General features: G+C 40.4%; 4 protein-coding genes and 2 long non-coding RNA genes across 9 annotated transcripts in view; 4 read left to right on the top strand and 2 right to left on the bottom strand.

The window, feature by feature from the left end:
- Positions 1-177: 177 nt before the first annotated feature.
- LOC108252584 (uncharacterized aarF domain-containing protein kinase 5-like) lies at positions 178-3,693 on the top strand. The gene is made up of 5 exons (XM_026824679.1): positions 178-363; positions 899-1,047; positions 2,161-2,381; positions 2,984-3,209; positions 3,550-3,693. The coding sequence occupies exons 3-5, from the start codon at positions 2,227-2,229 to the stop codon at positions 3,691-3,693; spliced, it is 525 nt and encodes a 174-aa protein (XP_026680480.1). The 5' UTR covers positions 178-363; positions 899-1,047; positions 2,161-2,226.
- Positions 3,694-4,259: 566 nt separating this feature from the next.
- On the top strand, positions 4,260-5,063 carry LOC113468052. The gene is made up of 2 exons (XR_003391920.1): positions 4,260-4,323; positions 4,936-5,063. It is a non-coding gene; the product is annotated as an uncharacterized LOC113468052 (long non-coding RNA).
- A 3,258-nt stretch (positions 5,064-8,321) lies between these two features.
- The window catches only part of LOC103510682 (KH domain-containing, RNA-binding, signal transduction-associated protein 2-like), a 115,526-nt gene continuing 102,025 nt past the window's right edge, over positions 8,322-21,822 (bottom strand). For both annotated transcript variants that reach the window (XM_026824684.1, XM_026824685.1), the window contains exon 5: positions 8,322-8,431. In XM_026824684.1, coding sequence (XP_026680485.1) covers positions 8,346-8,431 — 86 coding nt within the window. In that variant the 3' untranslated portion in view covers positions 8,322-8,345. The remainder of the gene's footprint in view (positions 8,432-21,822) is intronic.
- On the top strand, positions 15,114-20,696 carry LOC103510683 (dnaJ homolog subfamily C member 16). 3 transcript variants are annotated; one of them, XM_026824681.1, is made up of 4 exons: positions 15,114-15,251; positions 17,540-17,853; positions 18,458-20,571; positions 20,655-20,696. In XM_026824681.1, the coding sequence occupies exons 2-4, from the start codon at positions 17,604-17,606 to the stop codon at positions 20,679-20,681; spliced, it is 2,391 nt and encodes a 796-aa protein (XP_026680482.1). In that variant the 5' UTR covers positions 15,114-15,251; positions 17,540-17,603; the 3' UTR covers positions 20,682-20,696. The 3 variants fall into 3 exon arrangements, with proteins under 3 accessions (XP_026680482.1, XP_026680481.1, XP_026680483.1); XM_026824680.1 differs by having other exon boundaries at positions 15,133-15,268; XM_026824682.1 differs by having other exon boundaries at positions 15,133-15,268; positions 17,540-18,141; positions 18,746-20,571.
- Positions 15,162-21,822, top strand: part of LOC103510689 (DNA-directed RNA polymerases I, II, and III subunit RPABC3) — a 14,218-nt gene continuing 7,557 nt past the window's right edge. Inside the window, exon 1 of the mRNA XM_008475373.3 lies at positions 15,162-15,304. Within this exon, the coding sequence (XP_008473595.2) occupies positions 15,197-15,304 (108 nt within the window). The 5' untranslated portion in view covers positions 15,162-15,196. The remainder of the gene's footprint in view (positions 15,305-21,822) is intronic.
- Positions 20,597-21,348, bottom strand: LOC113468051. The gene is made up of 2 exons (XR_003391919.1): positions 20,913-21,348; positions 20,597-20,778 (listed from the first exon to the last, which is right to left on the bottom strand). It is a non-coding gene; the product is annotated as an uncharacterized LOC113468051 (long non-coding RNA).

Genomic DNA, 21,822 nt, shown 5'->3' with positions numbered 1-21,822 from the left:
TATTCAATCCCGGCCGAAGTATAAAATTTTACCCTCAACGTGGTAGAGAATTTGACCGCAATAGACTGGAGCAAAAAAAAATTTAGTCTTATTTTGCAGTTTAAATAAGCACTAATGTGGTGTCGGCCTTTACACAACCATGTTTGACTGTATAAGTTTGTTTTCGGGGAGGTGATGTTTGTGTTTACCGATGGCACGTCAAGTCAGTCGTTTTTTGTGTCTTCTGCGTTGAATTACTCGACTGTTACGTAAGGCTGTCAGTTTTTAGTTTGATTTCAAAGGACTGTATAGAAAAGTGATGGAAATTGGAGTTGTGTAGTGTATAGAGAAATGCGGAAATGTTCAGTTTAGTTTAAAGACGAGGTGAGTGGACTACGGAAATAGTATTATTTGTGTTGGAATAGGCCTTTGTATGTGTGTTGAACATCCTCTTCAGTTTGTGCCCCCCAAAATCAGAGGGCTGTACCCGCCCACGGCATTAAAGCCTTGGTGGTCTGTACAAAAACGTGTTCTTTAGTTTTAATTTAGCTACATATGTACGATTTCCACAATCTGAGGTTAAATTTTAAATTTTGGTAATTCATAAGGCCTAGTTAGTTTGGAGGGTAACGCGTCTGCCTTGCGAGCGCTAAGGTCGCGGGATCAATTCCCACCCGGGTGCCGATTTTATCCCAAATAGATAAGGTTCGTTTCGGAACGACTGGCTTTTCTCCCATCCTGTCTTCCTTCTTGTTCTTTCCGAGAACGAACTTTATCCGTTTAGGAATAGTTCGCTCCGGGCGGTAATCCAACCTGCGACGTGGCGCTTACAAGTCAGGCGCGCTACTTTCCAAGCGATCTAAGCTGGCATTTTACACGTTTAATTAACAGGATTATTTTATTTTACTTGTGTTTACAGGCACTAACATCGGAACATCAGACAGATACTTCCAGTGTAATATGATTACTGCTAGACACCATTTGTAAGCCTATAGTTTTGCCTCGGTGGTGTAGTGGTCAAGGTGCTCGCCTGGTAAGCAGAAGGACGCGGGTTCAATCCCAGACGAGGTAAGGAATTTTGTCCTCAATATAATTTGAGAATTTGGCCCAAATTGATAGTATTAAGCAGGAACCATCCACAAGGGGATTTGCCTTATTTATGGTTCTGCTTAATACTGTCAAAATTTATGTGAAAACGCTTCAGTCCTATTCGAGCTGTATTAAATATTATGACGCCTGTTGTTTTCAGTTGCAAAGGAATTGGTTATTAGGCCACATTCCTCGTTCTTCTTAAATATTGAATAAGAAGAACGATATTTATTATTTATAAATGAAACGAAGCAAATTCGAAGTTTCAACTCAGTTATTTAGTTAATCTCTTTGTTATATGATAATTCTTGATCGGTTTGGTAATCAGTAATCTGACAGGGGACCTACTGTTATGGAACTCTTTACTGAAATAATGGATTTCTTTATGCTACGTGTACTTTGACTTATGAAGCACACCTATATCTAATGTCGTACTTCCAACAGCCTTCTGTGACATGATAACACAAGGAATTCGCATTTATTAATAAATCTCTTAACGCATCATCGTTAGTAGAGCTAAAATCCCTGTGTGGCTGCCGTTCAGTCGCTTAAATATTACTGTAACTGCTAAGTTCTTATCGCCCCGAAGTCAGGTCATAAAATGTATTAGGCGGGGAACGACGGCCGAAAGCGAAGAGAGAAGACAGGATGAGAGAAAGCCAGTCATTCCGAGAGCGCACCTTATCTGTTGAGGATAAAATCCGCCCCTGGGCGGAAATCGAATCCGCAACCTAGCGCTACCCTATATGCTAGTCAGCTCTAGGTCGCGAGTTCCATTCCCACCCGGGGCGGATTTTATTTTAAACCGATGGGGTTTGTTCTCGGAACGGCTGGCTTTCTTCGGTCCATCTCTAACTTCTCTTCGATTTCGGGACGATAAGACCCCAACAGTTACAGGTTACAGTTCTCGTTCTATAAAACCTTTCCTATCCTGTCCTGCTCTTTTTGATTCCAGGACGATAAGATCTCCGTTTTAACAGTTCCTTCTATCAAATATCTTAAAAATAAAATAAATAACAATAAAAGTTCAATTGAATTGAATTGAAAAATAATTGCTTTCCTTCTAACTGACTTAAATCTCGTCTGTTTTAGCCCCTTCGAATCACGCGGACACACGGGCCGATTTAACCCCTTCAGTCCGAACAAGACAGGATCACAATGTTCAACTATTTCAAGCAGCGCGGCCGCCTCAAGGAGATCGCAATATTCGGGCTGTGTGTCACCGGCTTGAGTGGAGTTACGTATGGATCGCTCAATAAGCAGCGTCAACGGTCTGTCATAACGCACCTGGGCGGAATCAAACGATTTATAAGGTGAGAAAGTGATTTATAGCCGGAACCATAATGTGAGTTAGAATTCTGTTTATAGCATTTTGCGAGCCCGTTCCCACTTATGTCGTTCGGAAAGAAATCGTGTCGCGTGTAGTGGGAACACTCTCATTTAAATTACATTGTCTACACGTCTACAGTCTTATGGACATTTTGTGTCGTTCGGGGAAAAAGATCGTGTGAAACTCACAACAATTTGGAACGGGGTCTCAAGGTAGAAACACACTACTATCACGTCACGTGAGCTCATGAGGAGTTCAGAATGGTGTGGTTCAAAGTTCTTCCATAGCATAGTATATACAGTAGAAACTCGATTATATTAACTTATTTCAACCCCAAAGTCAGTTCAAAATAGGGTCTTTATTAACCATTTTGTTCTTTTGTATCTAAATTTTGCCCCTTTTTTTCATTGTTTTATACGGAATTTCAATTATTTCAACTACCCTCGGTTCCAATTAGTTGAAATAATCGAGGTTCTACTGTAGGTGATTTCGTTCAAGATGGCCACACTGCCCTCACGTCACGTGAACTCAATTGATAGTAGGTTTCTACTTTACTCACCAGTGTTGTCATTTCTCCCAGCGCAGGTCCTCGTACACTGTTGCCGTCATCTCGTTCGACTACTGGTGGTCATTGCGTGACATAGACGAAGATTCAGAGTACTATCCCAGCATACTAGCGAGTGTACATCAGCGCAGCGCTAACAGAATACTGTCCATGTGTCTAACTAATGGAGGCCTCTATATCAAGCTGGGCCAGGGAATGGTTTCATTGGACCATGTGCTGCCCAGACAATATCCTCACACGCTCAGGGTAAGTTTAATTATTTTAAAAAATAAAAAGTTTCGGAGTGGTCACTGCCCTCGCCTTGCACGCGGTAGACCCAGGTTCGATTCCCGGCGGGGTCAAAAAAATTGTATCATCTAAATGATTGATTCCGTGACTGGCTGTTGCGGGGCCCACTTAGCCTCCTCGTGAGGAAAATGAGTAGCTATTTAATATAAATGCGCATAGCGACCGGTGACAGCATGATAGGTAAATATTAAGCGCTGGATTATTGAGATATTTGGAAAATCCTAGTATGCCGCAGTGAGCATCAAAGTTGTGATATGATAACACAAAGAAAACGGCATTATTATTCTTTTGGTTTCAGGCGCTCCAAGACAAATGTCTACTGAGAGAGAAAGGAGAAGTGGATCAGTTATTCCTGGAGGACTTTGGTTGTACCCATTCTCAACTGTTCCGGAGTTTCGACGAAAATCCCATAGCTGCCGCTAGTCTCGCACAGGTATGTTAACCACGCCTCTTGCCTTGTAAGCGCTAGGTTGTAGGTTCGATTCCCACCCGGTTCGATTTGGTGAGTTTAATTATTTAAAAAAATAAAAAGTTACGGAGTGGTCACTGCCCTCGCCTTGCACGCGGTAGACCCAGGTTCGATTCCCGGCGGGGTCAAAAAAATTTTATCATCTAAATGATTGATTCCGTGACTGGCTGTTGCGGGGCCCACTTAGCCTCCTCGTGAGGAAAATGAGTAGCTATTTAATATAAATGCGCATAGCGACCGGTGACAGCATGATAGGTAAATATTAAGCGCTGGATTATTGAGATCTAATGTGGTGTCGGCCTTTACACAACCATGTTTGACTGTATAAGTTTGTTTTCGGGGAGGTGATGTTTGTGTTTACCGATGGCACGTCAAGTCAGTCGTTTTTTGTGTCTTCTGCGTTGAATTACTCGACTGTTACGTAAGGCTGTCAGTTTTTAGTTTGATTTCAAAGGACTGTATAGAAAAGTGATGGAAATTGGAGTTGTGTAGTGTATAGAGGAATGCGGAAATGTTCAGTTTAGTTTAAAGAAAAGTGATGGAAATTGGAGTTGTGTAGTGTATAGAGAAATGCGGAAATGTTCAGTTTAGTTTAAAGACGAGGTGAGTGGACTACGGAAATAGTATTATTTGTGTTGGAATAGGCCTTTGTATGTGTGTTGAACATCCTCTTCAGTTTGTGCCCCCCAAAACCAGAGGGCTGTATTTTGTGTTGGAATAGGCCTTTGTATGTGTGTTGAACATCCTCTTCAGTTTGTGCCCCCCAAAACCAGAGGGCTGTATCCGCCCACGGCATTCAAGCCTTGGTGGTCTGTACAAAAACGTGTTCTTTAGTTTTAATTTAGCTACATATGTACGATTTCCACAATCTGAGGTTAAATTTTAAATTTTGGTAATTCATAAGGCCTAGTTAGTTTGGAGGGTAACGCGTCTGCCTTGCGAGCGCTAAGGTCGCGGGATCAATTCCCACCCGAGTGCCGATTTTATCCCAAATAGATAAGGTTCGTTTCGGAACGACTGGCTTTTTTCCCATCCTGTCTTCCTTCTTGTTCTCTCCGAGAACGAACCTTATCCGTTTAGAAATAGTTCGCTCCGGGCAGTAATCGAACCCGCGACCTGGCGCTTACAAGTCAGGCGCGCTACCTTCCAAGCGATCTAAGCTGGCATTTTACTCGTTTAATTAACAGGATTATTTTATTTTACTTGTGTTTACAGGCACTAACATCAGAACATCAGACAGATACTTCCAGTGTAATATGATTACTGCTATACACCATTAGTAAGCCTATAGTTTGCCTCGGTGTTGTAGTGGTCAAGGTGCTCGCCTGTTAAGCAGAAGGACGCGGGTTCAATCCCAGCCGAGGTATTAATTTTGTTGATTTGTTGTTTAGTTGCTATTATTATTTCAGACTCGGGAAGGGGTGATTGAACCCTGGTATTGTTTACTTGTAAGTATAGAACACGAGAGAGATTGAACAAGCAGAGTTCAAGTCCAACTACTAAACCAGGGTATATATGTACGCTTTTCCCAGAATGAAATTCCACGACATTTCCAGAAAATTTCCATGAGTTTTCCAGAAAATTAGGGGGTCATTTGGTTTTGGTTACAATTTTTTTCGAGTGGATGCCCTTCTTCGCCTTCGCACTCAATCTTTGTTGTTCCTTTAGCAAGGGAATCTTCCCTAAAGATTTGGTGAAGATTCCCTAGATTAACAAGATTTATTATTATTAACAGTGTCCTAGCTTGAGCTATTATCATTCAACACTCGTGTGCCAAGACCCTCAATTATCTTCGCTGTATACAACACAACGTAGGTAAGTAGGTATCCAATCATCACAATCATTCCTATCTCATGTTTTCGGGCAATGTTGCAAGATTGACCTAGGTCGGGACTAGCTCTGGCACGAGGCATCCAATTATGACGTTAGAGGTAATGGGGCCAAAGAGAGGGGGGGGAGAGAGGTTCCGTTTTGGCAACACTGTAACAATATCTCTGCTAGTCTCTACAACATTGTATGAGCTAAATTTTTTACTTTTTTATCGAGCGATTCAAGAAGACTGAGTTGTCGTTTTTATCGAATGAACACAATATTCGGGGCCTTAATGGTAAAGCTGTCTCAGTGTTGAAGTGGTCAAGATGCTCGCCTGGTAAACAGAAGGGCGTGGGTTAAATCCCTGCCTCGGTGGCGTAGTGGTCAAGAGTAGTTTTACAAAGGCTCATTTCTGAGGTGAGTTCACCTGACACTATTTAACATGCACAATTTTATCATGATAAGAAGAAAGAAAATGTCTCTGGTTTAATACTTGAGAATTTTTCTTCTTAAAATTGTGACACAATACTCCGTTTTCATAGACTATTTAACTGCCTATGCCTCAGATACAAATACAAGAGACTTTAATTTCTTTTCTTCTTTTACTCAATTAAGGACAAGAATATCAATGATATCAGTACAACCCACACGCGATCACACCCTGTATACAAAAACGTAAACACAAAGGACATTGAAAACCGCATCACTCGGTATATACACCAGGCTAATCCTCAACACACAGCTGACTTCCTCTATTGCAACACACAAGTGAAGGGGAGGGGGGTCGTTATAGGTACATCGCTGGTCTTCTCTTTAGGTTCCAACTCAAGGTGAAACGTACTCACCCAGAAACCAAAAAGCCAACACTTCAGTGGCGTAGGGTGAGAATTTCAAAAGAGAAAACGGGGAGGAAAAACAAGCTCAATCGAGTGACTGGGTTCCGAAACTCAGGAATGTGTCGACCCCAGAAACCAAAAAGCCAACACTTCAGTGGCGTAGGGTGAGAATTTCAAAAGAGAAAACGGGGAGGAAAAACAAGCTCAATCGAGTGGCTGGGTTCCGAAACTCAGGAAGGTGTCGACAGTAGCCGACACTGACGCTCCGACAGTCGGAACTTGTGTGGAGGAAAAAGCTTGAGATCTAACCCTCACTCACTCCTCGCCTACTGTGTGCCAAAATGTTTCGCTAAAACGTTGGGCAGTGGGCCAAACGCCACGAAGTTTGCGTATGTTGTACGCTTCTGAATCTACACGGATAGGTTGGTATAATTTGTTATATGAAAATGTATAGAAAAAATACTTTTATTTTCATTATTACCTGGGTCCCTTAGTCCATGGTGACGGATGAGGTAGGTAAAGAGGAAAAAAATCAATATTTTTGTTCGATGACGAATCGGGCATACAAAAGTCAGCTGTCCATTTTGAGAGATCAAATTTAGGAACACTCTATTGACCCGTTAGTAAAAGCCCTGCCAAGAAAAAGGGTCCAGTCCAAAGTTCTTACTAGTTATCTGATGCCGTCAGATGAAACCAAAATTTGCCAAATCAGCAGGGACTTCTTTCTGCTAAGTCTGGTGGAATCTAAAACGTGCCAAATGTGCTTGTAAAGTCTACCATCATTTTCAGGCATTGGGCATCAAACTTCACGAGTTTCACGAAGCAACGAACGAGAGACCCGATCACGAGTTTCACGAAGCAACGAACGAGAGACCCGATCACGAGTTTCACGAAGCAACGAACGAGAGACCCGATCACGAGTTTCACGAAGCAACGAACGAGAGACCCGATCACGAGTTTCACGAAGCAACGAACGAGAGACCCGAGTTTTCTGCCTCTCAACAACGTGTTAAATTTACTCCAATGACGACCTCTGAAACTATTTTCATTTGTTTACATCAGTTATCAGTTTACCATGGATCCTCCTGGTGATGATTTGCTTTTGCTGTCTTTGCTCAAGCTCACTGAAAACTGAGACCTGAGAACTAATGAAACCGCCATACACTGTGCATTCTGACTTCATGTCATGAGTCATGACAGAACTTATCGAATTTTCATCATGTCTCAGGTCGCCTGACAAACTAGTTTTTACTGCCACACACTTCATTCCAGACATGACAAGTCGGACCTGACAGGTCAAAACAGACAGGCGACCTGATAGTGTATGGCCGGCCTTAGAAAATGTGAGAGACCACGGTCTAAAGCTTTGCCCGTCACACAGGTTCTGACGGTCCGAGTATGACTGGCTGGTTTAATATGACATTCCAAACACCCTAAATCGGGGCAACCATCTTGTAAACGAAAGTACCCTACCTTATTCACGCTACTGTCAGACAGTCTGAGAATCTCTTGGAGGGTTTCAGCAGTCTTTATATATAAGTTCTGTGGGTCAACATCAGAAAGGAAGGTAAGCTGTGTTTCTCCAGCTTTCATGGAGGGATACGCCACTACAAATACATATCCTACATAAAAGAGCGTTAGATTTTCATTTTTAGTTTCCCCTTCAAGAGAATCAAGAAGGAAATGATATTTCTCAAATTCAGGCCGTATGGAATTCATCGCGGAGTAATGTCGGCGTTATAAAAAAAAAAAAAAAAAAAACTTATACGTTACCTTTTCAAACGGAGAGCCTGCACTCTTCAACCGGAGACAGCGTTGAGGTTCCAACCGATTCTTACGTTGAGGTTGCAACCGCATCTTACGTTGACGTTTCAATCGTAGCTTGCGCTGAACTTTTGTAGTCACAGGGCAGAGGTTCAGGTACACACAGTACAGGTACATAGGACTGAGGTCACGTGGTTATGTGGCCGCTACTGGCTACACTACGGAGCTGCAAAGTGCGGCAGAGTTGAACTGCGGCGGAATATACCAGTAGAAGCCGCAGTTGAGATTTGCTGTGACACCTTGAATGGGAAAATTGAAAACAGAAGGTGAGGGTTTTATTTATTTATAAAGTTTCCATTTATTTTTATTATTCTCAGATTAGAAATGGGCATTTCAGGTCGAATATCCATCTCAATTTATTCATGCACAGAGTTAACGGTAGTGTATTAAATATGTAGAGGCTTTTTATATCCAAACAGGGTAGCTATTCAAAACTTTATTTACACATTTACAGAGTAGGTACCTTGTTTATATAATCATTTATTTTTCGATAACACATTTTGATTATCTTGTTTACTTTCTACTTCAACTTTTTTTTTAAATTTGGGTGGTTTTGTAGTGGAGTATTATTGGTTGGTACTACATAGGTTATAACGAGTAGCTTGATATTATGTTCTTTTTTTTTACAATGATGTCTGAAGAATAAACAACATTTAACCTTTCAACCCCAAAGTCAGTTCAAAATAGGGTATTTATCAACCATTTTGTTCTTTTGTATCTAAATTTTGCCCCTTTTTACTTTCCTTACCCTATAGGAAGGAAAGTAATGTAATCGGGTCAAAATTTCGATGGTCAGTTTTTAGTGCCAAAACAAGTTTTGAGGTCCCCAGAGCCTAAATCCAAAGTTTCAGCCATTGGTCCGTGTGTGTGTGTCTGTTTTTCATTATTTTATACGGAATTACAATTATTTCAACTACCCTCGGTTCCAATTAGTTGAAATAATCGAGGTTCTACTGTAGGTGATTTCGTTCAAGATAGCCACACTGCCCTCACGTCACGTGAGCTCAAGTGATAGTAGGTTTCTATCTTTACTCACCAGTGTTGTCATTTCTCCCAGCGCAGGTCCTCGTACACTGTTGCCGTCATCTCGTTCGACTACTGGTGGTCATTGCGTGACATAGACGAAGATTCAGAGTACTATCCCAGCATACTAGCGAGTGTACATCAGCGCAGCGCTAACAGAATACTGTCCATGTGTCTAACTAATGGAGGACTCTATATTAAGCTGGGCCAGGGAATGGTTTCATTGGACCATGTGCTGCCCAGACAATATCCTCACACGCTCAGGGTAAGTTTAATTATTTTAAAAAATAAAAAGTTTCGGAGTGGTCACTGCCCTCGCCTTGCACGCGGTAGACCCAGGTTCGATTCCCGGCGGGGTCAAAAAAATTGTATCATCTAAATGATTGATTCCGTGACTGGCTGTTGCGGGGCCCACTTAGCCTCCTCGTGAGGAAAATGAGTAGCTATTTAATATAAATGCGCATAGCGACCGGTGACAGCATGATAGGTAAATATTAAGCGCTGGATTATTGAGATATTTGGAAAATCCTAGTATGCCGCAGTGAGCATCAAAGTTGTGATATGATAACACAAAGAAAACGGCATTATTATTCTTTTGGTTTCAGGCGCTCCAAGACAAATGTCTACTGAGAGAGAAAGGAGAAGTGGATCAGTTATTCCTGGAGGACTTTGGTTGTACCCATTCTCAACTGTTCCGGAGTTTCGACGAAAATCCCATAGCTGCCGCTAGTCTCGCACAGGTATGTTAACCACGCCTCTTGCCTTGTAAGCGCTAGGTTGTAGGTTCGATTCCCACCCGGTTCGATTTCGTTACACACTAGCTTTGAAGTGGCTCCAGGTTTTTTTTTTTTTCTTTTTCAAGAGCTTTCTTTTTCTATCAAACAAAGTTAACTGTAACTGCAGAATATAGAAGTAAGCCAGCCGTTCCGAGAACGAACATTATTCGTTTAGGATAAAATGCGGCCCGTGCGGGAATCGAACATGCAACCTAGTACATTGAACCAAGCCCAACACATAATAGAACAAAAAAAGCATGCTTTTGATTCAAGGTCATTATTATATTAACAATAATAAAAATTATTATTAGTTAAATTTTATTAAAGTTTTTGTAACCCTTTCAGCTAAGCTTTATGGGTTTGTTGTCTTTTACGTCACATCATGACGGGTTTTCTCGAACTTATGTTGCCCGTTTCTTCATTTCCCAGGTGTTCAGAGCTAAATGATTGATTCCGTGACTGGCTGTTGCGGGGTCTACTCAACCTCGTGAGGAAAATGAGTAGCTATTTAATATAAATGCGCATAGCGACCGGTGACAGCATGATAGGTAAATATTAAGCGCTGGATTATTGAGATATTTGGAAAATCCTAGTATGCCGCAGTGAGCATCAAAGTTGTGATATGATAACACAAAGAAAACGGCATTATTATTCTTTTGGTTTCAGGCGCTCCAAGACAAATGTCTACTGAGAGAGAAAGGAGAAGTGGATCAGTTATTCCTGGAGGACTTTGGTTGTACCCATTCTCAACTGTTCCGGAGTTTCGACGAAAATCCCATAGCTGCCGCTAGTCTCGCACAGGTATGTTAACCACGCCTCTTGCCTTGTAAGCGCTAGGTTGTAGGTTCGATTCCCACCCGGTTCGATTTCGTTACACACTAGCTTTGAAGTGGCTCGAGTTTTTCTTTTCTTTCTTTTTCAAGAGCTTTCTTTTTCTATCAAACAAAGTTAACTGTAACTGCAGAATATAGAAGTAAGCCAGCCGTTCCGAGAACGAACATTATTCGTTTAGGATAAAATGCGGCCCGTGCGGGAATCGAACATGCAACCTAGTACATTGAACCAAGCCCAACACATAATAGAACAAAAAAAGCATGCTTTTGATTCAAGGTCATTATTATATTAACAATAATAAAAATTATTATTAGTTAAATTTTATTAAAGTTTTTGTAACCCTTTCAGCTAAGCCATATGGGTTTGTTGTCTTTTACGTCACATCATGACGGGTTTTCTCAATCTTATGTTGCCCGTTTCTTCATTTTCCAGGTGTTCAGAGCTGTTACGAAGGAGGGAGTCGAAGTGGCTGTCAAAGTTCAGTACATAGATCTGAGAGAGAGATTTGTAGGTGATATTGCCACTGTGCAAACTTTGCTTCGGATTGCGGGCTTCCTGTATCCCAAATTTGATTTCCAGTGGGTCATTAACGTAAGTATGGATTTGGTTTACAATTAATATTCAAAATTGATAGTGAATCATAGGTATTTAACAGAAGAAAATGATAAAAAAAAAGAGGTTTGATAGAGGGCTAATGTCTTATGGTCCCAAAAGTGAAGAGAGAAGGAAGACAGATTAGGAGAAAGCCAGCCGTTCAAAGAACGACCATCATCCCATCAGGATAAAATTCGGCCCGGGCGGGAATCGAACCCGCGGCCTAGCGATTACACGGCAAACGCTCTACCAACCAAGCTATTTTATTATCTTATATTATATAAACCTTTATTTTTATTGTTTATAATTTTGTTTACAATTAGGCTGGCAAAATAATAATAATCTTGAACCTCCGTCCTTTTTTTCGTTTATCCAGGAGCTTAAAGTGCCTTTGGAGCAAGAACTGGACTTCCTAAATGAAGGCAGAAACGCGGAACGTTGTTCAAAAGACTTGGCCCACCTACCCTATGTGTACATACCTCGAATACTGTGGGACAAAAGTAGCACGGTAAGTCATTAACATTTGGTACACTCACCCTATTCTGTTGGAGCCTTTTTCTGAAGAGTAATGAGAGTAATTACGTATACTAACGAAATGTTTACCCTTTGACAGTAGGGCGTTCGAGCCAAACTTATTTTCCTTTGTCTAGCTCGGGGACGTTACACAGAGAGTAGACTAGCGTCTAGCCGTCGGACTATAAACAGGGAGAATAACAGCTAATCCTAACCAGCCTGTCTAATAGTTTCAAAGATTTCTGTCTGCTTGAAAAGAACAAACCCAAGTCCTCGCGATGCGATGGTTGACTGCGGTTCAGGACGAGCCAATGAAACATGGCTATAGAGACCATCGGCCTGGTGTATGGCTGATAAAAGATATATTTTCTCTATTTTGCCATCACCTTTCGGCTATAGCTAAAGCCGCTACAACAACTTATATTGCGGAACGTTGTTCAAAAGACTTGGCCCACCTACCCTATGTGTACATACCTCGAATACTGTGGGACAAAAGTAGCACGGTAAGTCATTTGGTACACACACCCTATTCTGTGGGACAGTTTTCGATTCCCGGCGGGGTCGAAGTTTTTTTGGCTCTGTGCTTGGAGTTCGGGGTACACTCAGCCTCGTGAGAACATTTGAGTAGCTACTTTAATCGAGTAGCGACCAGTGGCGGTATTACCAGTGTAAAAAGATTATTGAAATATGGACATTGTTTGCAAAGGAGGCACTCAGTAGTGCTGTGATATCCACTAAAGTTGTGATAAATCTCTGCTTTTAAATTTTAAACAATAACAATCACTTTTTCCTTTTCATTATTTGATTTGATTTTGAAGAGTAATTTTATTAGTAATTTTTACCCTTTGTCAATAGGGCGTTTGAGTCAAACTAATATTCTATCCTAATTTCTTACAGCGTGTGCTCACCACGGAATTCATAGACGGAGTCAAGATCTCGGACAAGGAAGGTCTGCTGGAGAAAGGCTTCAGTTTAGCCGATGTAGATAGGAAACTGTTCACAGCGTTTGCCGAGCAGATATTCCAGACTGGCTTCGTTCACGCTGATCCTCATTCGGGCAATGGTAAGTTAGAGAATATCAACCTCAGGTTAGTTGTTCGCGTCCAAGTTAAAGGGGACTCCACATTACACGGTTGTCTAGCTAGGGGATGCTAAACAGACAGTAGACTAGCGTCTAGCTGTGGGACTAAACAGGGAGAAAACACAGCTAACCTTAACCAGCCTAGCTAGCTGGCAGCTTTTCAAGGGGTTCTCTCCACTTGTAAAGAATAAGGACAATTCCGGACAGTTTTCGATTCCCGGCGGGGTCGAAGTTTTTTTGGCTCTGTGCTTGGAGTTCGGGGTACACTCAGCCTCGTGAGAACATTTGAATAGCTACTTTAATCGAGTAGCGACCAGTGGTGGTATTACCAGTGTAAAAAGATTATTGAAATATGGAAATTGATTGCAAAGAAGGCACTTAGTAGTGCTGTGATATCCACTAAAGTTGTGATAAATCTCTGCTTTTAAACTTTAAACAATAACAATCACTTTTTCCTTTTCATTATTTGATTTGATTTTGAAGAGTAATTTTATTAGTAATTTTTACCCTTTGTCAATAGGGCGTTTGAGTCAAACTAATATTCTATCTTAATTTCTTACAGCGTGTGCTCACCACGGAGTTCATAGACGGAGTTAAGATCTCGGACAAGGAAGGTCTGCTGGAGAAAGGCTTCAGTCTAGCCGATGTAGACAGGAAACTGTTCACAGCGTTTGCCGAGCAGATATTCCAGACTGGCTTCGTTCATGCTGATCCTCATTCGGGCAATGGTAAGTGTCACCAGAGCTACCCGTAGAAAGGTTTCTGTAGAAAGGTTTCAATTGGGTCATTATTATATTAACAATAATAAAAATTATTATTAGTTAAATTTTATTAAAGTTTTTGTAACCCTTTCAGCTAAGCTTTATGGGTTTGTTGTCTTTTACGTCACATCATGACGGGTTTTCTCGAACTTATGTTGCCCGTTTCTTCATTTCCCAGGTGTTCAGAGCTGTTACGAAATCATCTGGCTATATCGGAGTGCATTCACACTTACGAAGGCTATATGTATATTGGGGTGCACTCTCAGCCTTACGAAGAAAAAATTGGATCGATTGCAATACTTTCATTACTAGTATAGCTCACTATACTGTAGTAATAGAAAGTAAAAAACCGGCACCACCGAAGCATTAATTCAGAATAGCTTCATGAGATTATTTTGCAAATATTGTGATGTGATCGCATCGGTACTTAAAATACACTATTTTTATCAATAGTCTGATAGTCAATTCCCATCATTTGATACCAACCAACCATATATTTTTATCCAAGGGTTTTCGTCTTCAAAATTACCTCACAACTTTTGCGAAGAGCGAAATGTAAAGTGCCATGTTCTGTATGCCAGGAATTGATTCACGTTCGGTTTACTCCACTGGAATTTAACTCGAGGCGCTTCCTTGTGATCGTTCTGCAGGAATTCAGCTAGAAGTTCGCGACAGGGGAAGTCTGGATCCTGTAGAGCCTTCGCTCTAATTTGAAGCTCACATTTCAATTCCCTGTTGAACAGAGGAAAGAGCATAGAATATACGCTTGTTTATCCTGCCAGAATGAGACTGTAAAGTCCCTAAAATGGATCTAATCCTAGATGTCAACACTTGGCTTTACCCTGTAGACTTGGGAGATAAGTTCCGTCTAGTTCTAGCAACAACTTTAAGAGAGGATGGCTACCCCGATTCCGGTGAATGGAATCCTCTCGAAGAATCCCCTAGAATGAGTAGTTTCGAATATGTTATGTTTGGGAAAATCTATAGGATAGATGGCTCAGGATAAAATCCGCCCCGGGCGGGAATCGAACCCGCGGCCTAGCGCTTACAAGGCAGACGCACTACCAACTAAGCTAACTAGGCTAAAAACACCTACTTCAATATTGAATTTTCAAACTCCCGCTCTTGAAATGTAAACGGTTCTTTTTTCAAAACACCTCATTTCTCTTTGGTATGCGCATTGCAGATTGCAGAACTTCCATTTTTTTCTGTTTATCGATTTTTTATAAAATTTTGAGGTTATATTTTCATTTTTTATTGGAAAATAATCAAGAGAAACACTGAAAAAGCAGCTAGAAAAGTTAAAAATAGTCCAAAATTATCTGTGGATCCGCTTGAAAGAAGAAGTACAATACAATATTTAAATAGGAGAGTACAAATCCATCGGACAGTTGAAACAGAAGTGAACATCCCAACAGGAAAATGGCTGGAGTCCTGTTTGAAGATATTTTCAACGTCAAAGACATAGACCCCAATGGTAAAGCGTTTGATCGTGTGAGTCGTTTGTTTTGTGAGTCTGAATCCTTTAAAATGGATACATTTACTAGATAAATTCTCACTTCGGTCGTTAGTAAGTCCGATGTCTGCTAGTTCATCAAAATCGTCTAATACAGGTTGTTTCTTTACCTTTTTCCGATCCTGTTTGTGTTCTTTGCTCAATATTTTACACGCTGTATTGAACGAGTAGTTCAAAATGTCATCGTCGTCAATTAGATAGACAGATTCGGCTTTATCTTCACCCTTACTAATCTCATCTTCTTTTCTATATTTTTTAGTTTCCTGTAGGACTCTGTTACATTTACTAGATAAATTCTCACTTCGGTCGTTAGTAAGTCCGATGTCTGCTAGTTCATCAAAATCGTCTAATACAGGTTGTTTCTTTTCCTTTTTCTGATCCTGTTTGTGTTCTTTGCTCATTATTTTACACGCTGTATTGAACGAGTAGTTCAAGATGTCATCGTCGTCAATTAGATGGACAGATTCGGCTTTATCTTCACCCTTACTAATCTCATCTTCTTTTCTATATTCTCTAGTTTCCTGTAGGACTCTGTCCAATTTCCTAGCGGTTGCTTTGTCTATTGGGAGACTTTCATTCATAGAGGTATCTCCAACAACGTTATCTACGTTTCTATAATCACTAGTTTTCCATAGGTTGTCTGATTTTCCCGCGATTCTGTTGGAGAGACTTCCATTCATGGAGACATCCCCAATAATATTGGATATATCCAGCACATCTCTTTTCATTCTATGTGTGTCGGTGTCTTCAATAATGATCGAATGCATGTCATGTTTAATGTCAATTGCTTCTTTATCTAAATGTTCAATGTCACTTGCTTCTTTATATCTGTTTGATAGACTATTCATCCTATTTGTGTTTATGGATAAAGAATTCAGTGAGGTATTCAATAGGTTTATCGATTCGTCAATGTCTTCTATGCCATCTGGAGCTGTTTCTGTTGATTTGGTTAGGAAGTATGTTCGAATGTCCACAGCGCCTTTATTTTCCTTTTTAGATTTATCAGTTCTTTTTTTCGTGTTTTCTGTTTTGGGGTTATTCTTTCGTGTTTCCTTCTTGGTTTTCTCAGGTTTGGTTCGATTTTCGTTAGTGCTTTTGTCCTTTTCAATATGTTGACTCTGTTCACTGGGAAAGTCGCCATTATAATCTGTGTTGATTTCATGCAGAATATCAGTGTCTGTGTTCTCGAATGCATGTCATGTTTAATGTCAATTGCTTCTTTATCTAAATGTTCAATGTCACTTGCTTCTTTATATCTGTTTGATAGACTATTGATCCTATTTGTGTTTATGGATAAAGAGTTCAGTGAGGTATTCAATAGGTTTATCGATTCGTCAATGTCTTCTATGCCATTTGGAGCTGTTTCTGTTTGGAAGTATGTTCGAATGTCCACAGCGCCTTTATTTTCCTTTTTAGATTTATCAGCTCTTTTTTTCGTGTTTTCTGTTTTGGGGTTTTTCTTTCGTGTTTCCTTCTTGGTTTTCTCAGGTTTGGTTCGATTTTCGTTAGTGCTTTTGTCCTTTTCAATATGTTGATGACTCTGTTCACTGGGAAAGTCGGCATTATAATCTGTGTTGATTTCATGCAGAATATCAGTGTCTTTGTTAGTTTTAGCTTTGCCGCGTTTGGTTTTGGGTTTCGGAATTTCGTTGGGATCATTTTCTTTGTTCTTCTTGGTGACTGCCTTCTTCTTGCCTGAAATGCAGAAATAAAGAATAAAGTTAAAATAGTCGTGACGTCAAATATAAATATCTACATACATTCTTTGAACTCGTTGATAGTATTTCTCAAATCGATTTATTTCAGGATCTAGAAATCGTAGGTTCACCAGCCTAGTTAGCGTGGAAGGTAGCGCGTCCGCGTTGTAAGCGCTAGGTCACGGGTTCGAATCCCGCCCGGGCCGGATTTTAGCTAAGGGTCGTTCTCGGAATGTCTGACATTCTCCTATCCTGTCTTCCCTTTTCACTTTCGGGACGATAAGACCTAAACAGTTACAGTTCCCCTATCGAACTTTTTTTTTTTTTTCTAAAGCCGATATTGATTTCTCATCAACAAAAAATAAAATAAAATATTTTTGTTTGTAAGAACCTACTGAACTAAACAATACAAAATACACCTTGTAAAACATATCTTGTGAAGTTTTTTTTATTGTGAAAGAGAAAGTTTTCAAGTCATCAAGTCAATATCATCCCTCTACTTAACAAAAGGGTTTTTTTCAATATCTGAGATGTGTGTTTTACACTTTGCAGGTTGTCTGAACATGAGCCAATTATTATGAGGACAATGTGGTTGTGACAAGACTTCAATCTCATCATGTTATGGTACACCTTTCTCTTGAATGTACTTTTCATCAACTGTGCTGTAAGCTTGGACCCCTATGAAACACTTGGGGTTCCCAGGACTGCTTCTCTGCAGGAAATTCGCAAGAACTACAAAAGACTTGTGGTGGAGTGGCATCCAGACAAAAACAATGACCCAACAGCTCAAGAGAAGTTTCTACAGCTGACAGAAGCCTATAATATCCTGTCAGATGCAGAGAGACGCAAGCAGTATGATTTGTTTGGTACAACAGATGGGTTCAGTGGTCAAGACTCGGCCAGTAGGAACTTCCACAATCACATGTATAACCCATTTGATGATGTGTTCTCAGAGGGGTTTAACTTCCCATTTGAAGAGCATGACATATCCTTGTTCCACAAACTCTCCACAACCCACTGGAACTTTGAGAAGAATTATATTCCAAAGAGTTACACGACACCTCACTTGATTCTATTCTATTCTGATTGGTGCTTTGCATGTCTTCAAGTAGAACCTATATTCAAGAAGTTGATGGACGAGCTCTCACCACTAGGTGTAGGTTTCTTCACAGTGCACGTACATAATGAAAACCTTTTTTTTTTTTTTTTTTTTTTTTTTTAGGAAAAAAAATATTCCTTATCATAATGCATAGTTAACATTCTGACTTCTGTTGTAGATGCAATGTACTACAGGGATGGAATCAAAATTAACCTCTTGAATCAGATAAGAACTTTACACAGAGTAAATTCCTTAATATTTTACTTATAGCCAGGTCCACCACCTCAAAGTGGTTGTTAAGCTCTGGAGAATGCTTGGAGACTGTGCCCAAACAGTTTTAACATGAGATAGCAAGCAGTATGATTTGTTTGGTACAACAGATGGGTTCAGTGGTCAAGACTCGGCCAGTAGGAACTTCCACAATCACATGTATAACCCGTTTGATGATGTGTTCTCAGAGGGGTTTAACTTCCCATTTGAAGAGCATGATATATCCTTGTTCCACAAACTCTCCACAACCCACTGGAACTTTGAGAAGAATTATATTCCCAAAAGTTACACGACACCTCACTTGATTCTATTCTATTCTGATTGGTGCTTTGCTTGTCTTCAAGTAGAACCTATATTCAAGAAGTTGATGGACGAGCTCTCACCACTAGGTGTAGGATTCTTCACTGTGCATGTACATAATGAGCAAGGTCTTGCACGTCGCCTTGGTGTAGGCTCTCAACTTCCTCAGATCGCGTTACTAACAGACGGTCGCACCTCGTTCTTCAAAGAACCTTCATTTAGTGTGCAGAAAATGGTTGAGTTTTTCCGATTGAAGTTGCCTTACAAGCTGATCGTACCGTTATCAGCGACTAATGTGGATGCGTTTCTAGACAACTGGAGAGAAGATAACAAGGTACATGCTCTCCTATTCCAGAGAAGTCTACCAGTACGTCTCCGATATCTGATCAATGCATTTAAACATCGTACAACCATTGTGTTTGGTGTAATCGTTTATGACCAGGAAGATAGTAGCTCGGTGTTCCAGAGGTTCAAAGTTCCTGGAGATAAAGATTCTCTTCTCATATTCAAAGAAGACAAGGATCGGCCTAGCGCTAGCATTACAATGAACAGCATCCCAGTACCTACACTACAAGACATAACAGATAACAACCCTTACCTTACATTACCTCGTATATCCTCCCAGTCCATGCTAGATGCTGTATGTCCAGTGAAGAAGTTATGTGTGGTTCTCTTCTCCGAGGATTCACCAGAGCATGATGCCAGCAGACATACACTGAGGAGATTTGCACAGGAAAGTCGCTTTGTTCATAATAATATTGCTTTCATGTATGTGTTCATAGAGAAACAACCCGAGTTTGTAAACGCATTGACCTCGCCTGAAGATTCCTCTGAGATTTCTCTTCATATTGCTGCGATGTGGCGTATGGATTATAAGAAGATCAAGTATGGGTGGCTGCTAGGAGATGCTGTTGATGATTGGAAGGATTATAACACGACCAAGGATAGACTGGATGCAGGACTAAGGAGTCTGGTCAATGATCCTTATAATAATCTTCTGTACGACACAGCACTGAAGGAAATCTCAGATGAGTATATTCAATCACTAGGCGTGCGCATTTTCAATCGTATCTTCATGCATATTGAAATGGCTCAGCAGTCACTAAGTCGTCAGCATATTCTACCTGCAGTGTCTCTCATATTCACCGTCATTATCATTGTGGTCCTGGCTATGATTATGAATCACTACATGAAGTTAGAAGAGGAAGAGATACGTAAGTCTCACATGCAGAGTGATTCCTCTTCTTATTCTTCCGAGTCCACAGCTTCCACCACGTCCTCCATGAGGAACCACAGTGTCAACAAAGAGAAGAAACATAAGGAAACCAAACAAGAACTTAAACTCCATGCCTTACGTGCAGAAACTTACAACGGACTTGTAGTACTACTTAAACCAGGCTGTCGCACCTTGATCCTGTTTATAGATAACAAGAGTAGTAGGAAGCTGGTATCTAAATTCCATGCCATGGTGTGGCCTTACAGGAAGAACAAGTCTCTCATGTTTGGCTATCTCAATATTGAACGTAAACAATCACGTGAATGGTTCAAAGATATTCTCCTCGAAGCACTACCCCCTGACACACCTCTAGCCATTAACCCGCGGAACTGTATTGGTACAGTGCTCTCTATCAATGGCTATCGGAAGTACTTCTGTATGTACCATGCCAAGCTCACGGGACAATACGGGTCCAAAAGTAAAGACAATACAATCAAAGGCAAAGGACTGGGTGCGTACTTGGGTTATAATGACTCTGACTACTCGGATACTGATGAGGAAGCTGACTTGGAGCGTGGCTTGCACAAGCACAAAGCAGAGCCTCCTCCAGAATATCTACTTGAAGACAAACTACTTGATGGTTTTCCCAACTGGTTGGACAGACTGTTTGAGGGCACAACCCCACGCTTCTATGTTGAGGCTTGGCCTACAAACTACTTGATGGTTTTCCCAACTGGTTGGACAGACTGTTTGAGGGCACAACCCCACGCTTCTATGTTGAGGCTTGGCCTGAATTTAAAGTGGCCTAGTGGACACACTTGACACTTTGGTATTCCCAACAGCATGGATTGTTTAGCTCTCTCTATCTCTCTTGTTTTTACTCAACTAATTTTTAAGCTCTTGCACCTTTCTCATGGCTTGGCCTGAATTCAAAGTGGCCTAGTGGACACACTTGACACTTTGGTATTCCCAACAGCATGGATTGTTTAGCTCTCTCTATCTCCCTTGTTTTTACTCAACTAATTTTTAAGCTCTTGCACCTTTCTCACGTTTTTTACTCATCTTTCCCAAGCCTACTTTTTTTTCTACTTTTAATCAATGGCAGGATTAGTTTGTACTTGATAGTGAAACACTTCTCTCACGTTTATAACTTAGACTCTAGAGGCAGTGATTTGTATTAGTACTGATTTCTAGTCAGTAGTTATTAGACCAATCTTTATCTCGCTCACACCTCTCTTCCACTGAAATTCTTCAAATTATTTATTTCTTAATTCTATCCACCTAAAGGATTAACTCTGTTGACTCGATGAGACAATTTGACAAGAGATGGGCTTAATTTGAGAGCAGTCAAGTATTCATTTCCTTCCTTATTATCTATCTCATAGTTAATATGGTCACCAATGAAAAGCTTTACACATTGCAACTGGAAAATTAACAGCTCCCTTTTTTATTTTCATATTTCAACGACAGTATTTTCTTTTTAGTTTGTACTTGATAGTGAAACACTTCTCTCACGTTTATAACTTAGACTCTAGAGGCAGTGATTTGTATTAGTACTGATTTCTAGTACACTTCTCTCACGTTTATAACTTAGACTCTAGAGGCAGTGATTTGTATTAGTACTGATTTCTAGTCAGTAGTTATTAGACCAATCTTTGTCTTGCTCACACCTCTCTTCCACTGAAAATTCTTCAAATTATTTATTTTTTAATTTTATCCACCTGAAGGATGAACTCTGTTGACTCGATGAGACAATTTGACAAGAGATGGGCTTAATTTGAGAGCAGTCAAGTATTCATCTCCTTCCTTATTATCTATCTCATAGTTAATATGGTCACCAATGAAAAGCTTTACACATTGCAACTGGAAAATTAGCAGCTCCCTTTTTTATTTTTATTTACATATTTCAACGACAGTATTTTCTTCTGATTTACGAACGACTTTTTTTTT

Source organism: Diaphorina citri, unplaced genomic scaffold (assembly GCF_000475195.1).
Source record: "Diaphorina citri unplaced genomic scaffold, Diaci psyllid genome assembly version 1.1 scaffold633, whole genome shotgun sequence".
Lineage (NCBI taxonomy): Eukaryota > Metazoa > Arthropoda > Insecta > Hemiptera > Psyllidae > Diaphorina > Diaphorina citri.
The sequence above is the reverse complement of the archived record's forward strand: the minus strand, read 5'-3'. Positions and strand labels throughout refer to the sequence as shown.

Excerpts from the sequence above, each read along its gene's own strand:
- LOC108252584 (XM_026824679.1), top strand. The coding sequence starts at position 2,227 with ATGTTCAACTATTTCAAGCAGCGCGGCCGCCTCAAGGAGATCGCAATA. Across the intron at positions 2,382-2,983 it reads GGAATCAAACGATTTATAAG|GTCCTCGTACACTGTTGCCG; the intron begins GTGAGAAAGTGA and ends CTCCCAGCGCAG. Across the intron at positions 3,210-3,549 it reads AATATCCTCACACGCTCAGG|GCGCTCCAAGACAAATGTCT; the intron begins GTAAGTTTAATT and ends TTTTGGTTTCAG.
- LOC103510683 (XM_026824681.1), top strand. The coding sequence starts at position 17,604 with ATGTTATGGTACACCTTTCTCTTGAATGTACTTTTCATCAACTGTGCT. Across the intron at positions 17,854-18,457 it reads CAAGCAGTATGATTTGTTTG|GTACAACAGATGGGTTCAGT; the intron begins GTACAACAGATG and ends ATGATTTGTTTG. Across the intron at positions 20,572-20,654 it reads CCCCACGCTTCTATGTTGAG|GCTTGGCCTGAATTTAAAGT; the intron begins GCTTGGCCTACA and ends TTCTATGTTGAG.